Source organism: Sprattus sprattus (genome assembly GCF_963457725.1).
Source record: "Sprattus sprattus genome assembly, chromosome: 8".
NCBI classification, from domain to species: domain Eukaryota; kingdom Metazoa; phylum Chordata; class Actinopteri; order Clupeiformes; family Clupeidae; genus Sprattus; species Sprattus sprattus.
The window spans coordinates 31,512,150-31,515,369 of NC_137927.1; the positions used below are offsets into that span (position 1 = coordinate 31,512,150).

At 44.8% G+C, this 3,220-nt stretch overlaps 1 protein-coding gene across 3 annotated transcripts in view; it reads left to right on the forward strand.

Moving 5' to 3' along the window:
* Positions 1–394: 394 nt before the first annotated feature.
* The window catches only part of dync1li2 (dynein, cytoplasmic 1, light intermediate chain 2), a 20,559-nt gene continuing 17,733 nt past the window's right edge, over positions 395–3,220 (forward strand). For all 3 annotated transcript variants that reach the window (XM_080844156.1, XM_080844157.1, XM_080844158.1), the window contains exons 1-4: positions 395–688; positions 1,566–1,639; positions 2,040–2,156; positions 2,498–2,728. In XM_080844156.1, the coding sequence (XP_080700282.1) occupies positions 594–688; positions 1,566–1,639; positions 2,040–2,156; positions 2,498–2,728 (517 nt within the window). In that variant the 5' untranslated portion in view covers positions 395–593. The remainder of the gene's footprint in view (positions 689–1,565; positions 1,640–2,039; positions 2,157–2,497; positions 2,729–3,220) is intronic.

Sequence of the window (3,220 nt, forward strand, 5' to 3'; positions counted from 1 at the left end):
AGAATGTCGCTTATTCTGCATTTTGTTGTGCTTGAGTAAAGAGTTTACAGCAGTCTTACAGTCCCAACATATCTGGGCAACGGAGGTTTATTTAGGCTCCCAAAGGCATATGTGATTCCTAAAAATAGCCTAGACTACATTAAAACTTGCACATTGTTAAACTTCATGTTAAGGGGCCCACTATCCTCTGGCCTACTTAAAGATGCATTAGTTTACTTTTAATTTTTAAGTCCTTGAAATGAGATATAACTAGGTGGTATGACTGTAACCTCTTCACGCCAGGGCGTAACCGGTCGCAACGCGCGCTCTGTCGGTCGTTTTTTAGAATGACATCATTTCAGCCAACGCGGATAGAGCTGTCTGCTGACCTGCCGTATCAGAATTACAAATGTGATAAACCGAACGCAGCATTGCGGTGCTCTGCTATTTTCCAACACGTAGAAAGGGGTAATTTAACCGATCAAGAATTTAGAAATAGTCGTATACGGGAATTTACGGAAGAACTCAGCTTTGTAAAAGTTTTAGTTACACCAAGGTCCTGAGGCGCCCAGGCTGTGCCTCCTGGTGCCTCCCTTTGTCGCTGTAGAAACAAGATGGCTCCCGTTTTGGAGAAGAAACTCCTGGGCGCAGCCGGGGCTGGCGACACCATGGATAATAACTCTGAGGATGAAGAGGGGCAGAACCTTTGGTTAGTAGTTGTACTTGTTTAATTGATATTTGCGGTGTCTTTGTGTAGATAGAACAACGGTTGACGACTGATATCTGCTTTGTCACTGCCGGGTGCTACTCAGGAAAACACCGGCCCAGGCTATGATTTGAAAACAGTATACTAGCCAGCTAATGTTAGCAGACTACCAGGCTCTCCTTCCAACAGGCTAGTTTAGATTGATTGATTGGTTGATGAATAAAATTAAACTCGAAGTAAAGCCTGAAATGAGTGTTATCTTCATATTTCTGAACTGTTGACACGTAGGATAGCAACAAAGTTGTAGGGCTAACGTTGCATGGCTAGCAAGCTCTTGTTCCTGTCAAAAGTAGCTAGGATAGGATAGCTGACTAACGTCAGTTATGTTAGCATACACTATAGCTAGGGCAACTAGTGAGCTAAAAGACAACAGTGTAACGTCAATGTTAGCTTTGATTCTGTATTGATTGTGCATGACGTATATAATATTAAGGTACTGTGAAAACGTCTGTTATTTTTCAGTTATAGCTCTTCGTTTGCACAACCCGGCGTTGGTTTTGCACACTAGTGCTGTCTTTCTAGTTAGCTTTCAAGTGGTAACTGTCAAGCCCTTTATGTCACGGGCGTTCTCTGGCGGTCTTTGAAAATAATGGATGACCTCATTTGTTGTGATGGGTAACGTTAGTTGAACATTTGTCTGACCTTTTGTAATAGCAGTGGATAAAGCTCTGATGTGCTGTGTTAAATCAGCTGGTGGAACAAATTTCAAGCTCATAGAAAGGTGCCGTTATTAAATAAACGTGTCAGAATTTATGTTTGGACTGGTGAAGAATGATGAAATGCTCATCTATTTATTATTTTAACCATGTTTTTCTTCAAGGACTTCTATTCTTAGTGAAGTTTCCACACGGTCAAGTTCTAAACTGCCATCGGGGAAAAACATATTGGTGTTTGGTGAGTGGTTTCATTCTTGAAAGTTCAAACTTCTTGGAAATATTAAATCGATTGCTCGATGACATCTGACAAATCCCTCACACATTGATATGAGAATTAAACAAGGTGATATGGTTGTTGTTAATGTATAACATTACATTATGGTATACATCAGTGTCTTTATGTTAGATATAGCCAATGCATAACTTGCACAGCTTAGATGTAGCGTAGTGATTTGATGCGGCTTTAGATGGTTTCCGATCGGACCCACATTTGAACCAGTTGTTACTGACCCAAATGCATCTTCTATCAGCCTTCTTATTCCTCATGTAGGCATAGTTTATATCCAGGTTGTAGTGTCAGTTGAACGGTGCCTTCCCTGTTTGATGAATTGGATCTCTTCTGTGCTGACGCTCCCCAGGAGAGGATGGGTCAGGAAAGACGACACTCATGGCAAAGCTACAGGGAACCGAGCACAACAAGAAGGGCCGCGGCCTGGAGTACCTCTACCTGAACGTCCATGACGAGGACCGAGACGGTGAGTGGCGTGAAGTGAAGGCCCCATGCCCTTCCTGATTCCTGTTTCCATGATGGGTTTGAGGCCTTGATATTCATCTGTAGATGCTTTGCAGAAAAAAAGATCCTTAAGGGGTAATTTAGTATCTGTAGACGTACGAAAGTGGTTGAGGTGAGATGGCAACAGTCTTTGGTTATTGATTGAGCCACTCTTTTTCTAGTGTCAGGTGCTGACAGTGTTTGTCTTGTGTGTTTCGTGGTAGTATGTTGCTAGTTGGTGTTGCCATAACCCCTCCACCCCTCTCCCCTCGCTCCCGATCTGCCTTGCACCCCTCTCCCCTTTTAAAACCCCCACTTCTGCAGACCTCACGCGCTGCAACGTGTGGATCCTGGACGGGGACCTCTACCACAAAGGGCTGCTGAAGTTCGCCGTCTCCCAGGAGTCGCTGAACGACAGCCTGGCCGTTCTGGTGGCGGACATGAGCCGGCCGTGGACCATCATGGAGTCCCTGAAGAAGTGGGCCAGCGTGCTGAGAGACCACGTGGACAAGCTCAAGATCCCGCCCGAGGATCTGAGGGAGATGGAACAGAGGAGTAAGAGCCCTTGTTCTTCTATGAGCCCAGGCTTGCTCAAAGCATGCTGCAGTGAGGTTATGAGCAGCTTGCAGGGTGCAAGCCTGAGGAGCTGAAAATACTGTGTGTGTGTGTGTGTGTGTGTGTGTGTGTGTGTGTGTGTGTGTGTGTGTGTGTGTGTGTGTGTGTGTGTGTGTGTGTGTGTGTGTGTGTGTGTGTGTGTGTGTGTGTGTGTGTGTGTGTGTGTGTGTGTGTGTGTGTGTGTGTGTGTGTGTGGGTGCTGGTGTCACAGGGTATCCTCAAGAAAATACTGTGTGTGTGACGTGTGTGTGTGTGTGTATATCCATCCTTGAGTATCCTCAAGCACTTGTTTGTGATGAGGCTGCATCATGTGAAGACCTGTCTTTCTCCCTTCTGGCAATGGAAGACTTTGTGGATTCATTTTGTTTTTATATTCTGCTTTTGTGGTTTAGTTCTGCTATTTTAGACCACTGCTTTGAATATGAGCAGGGA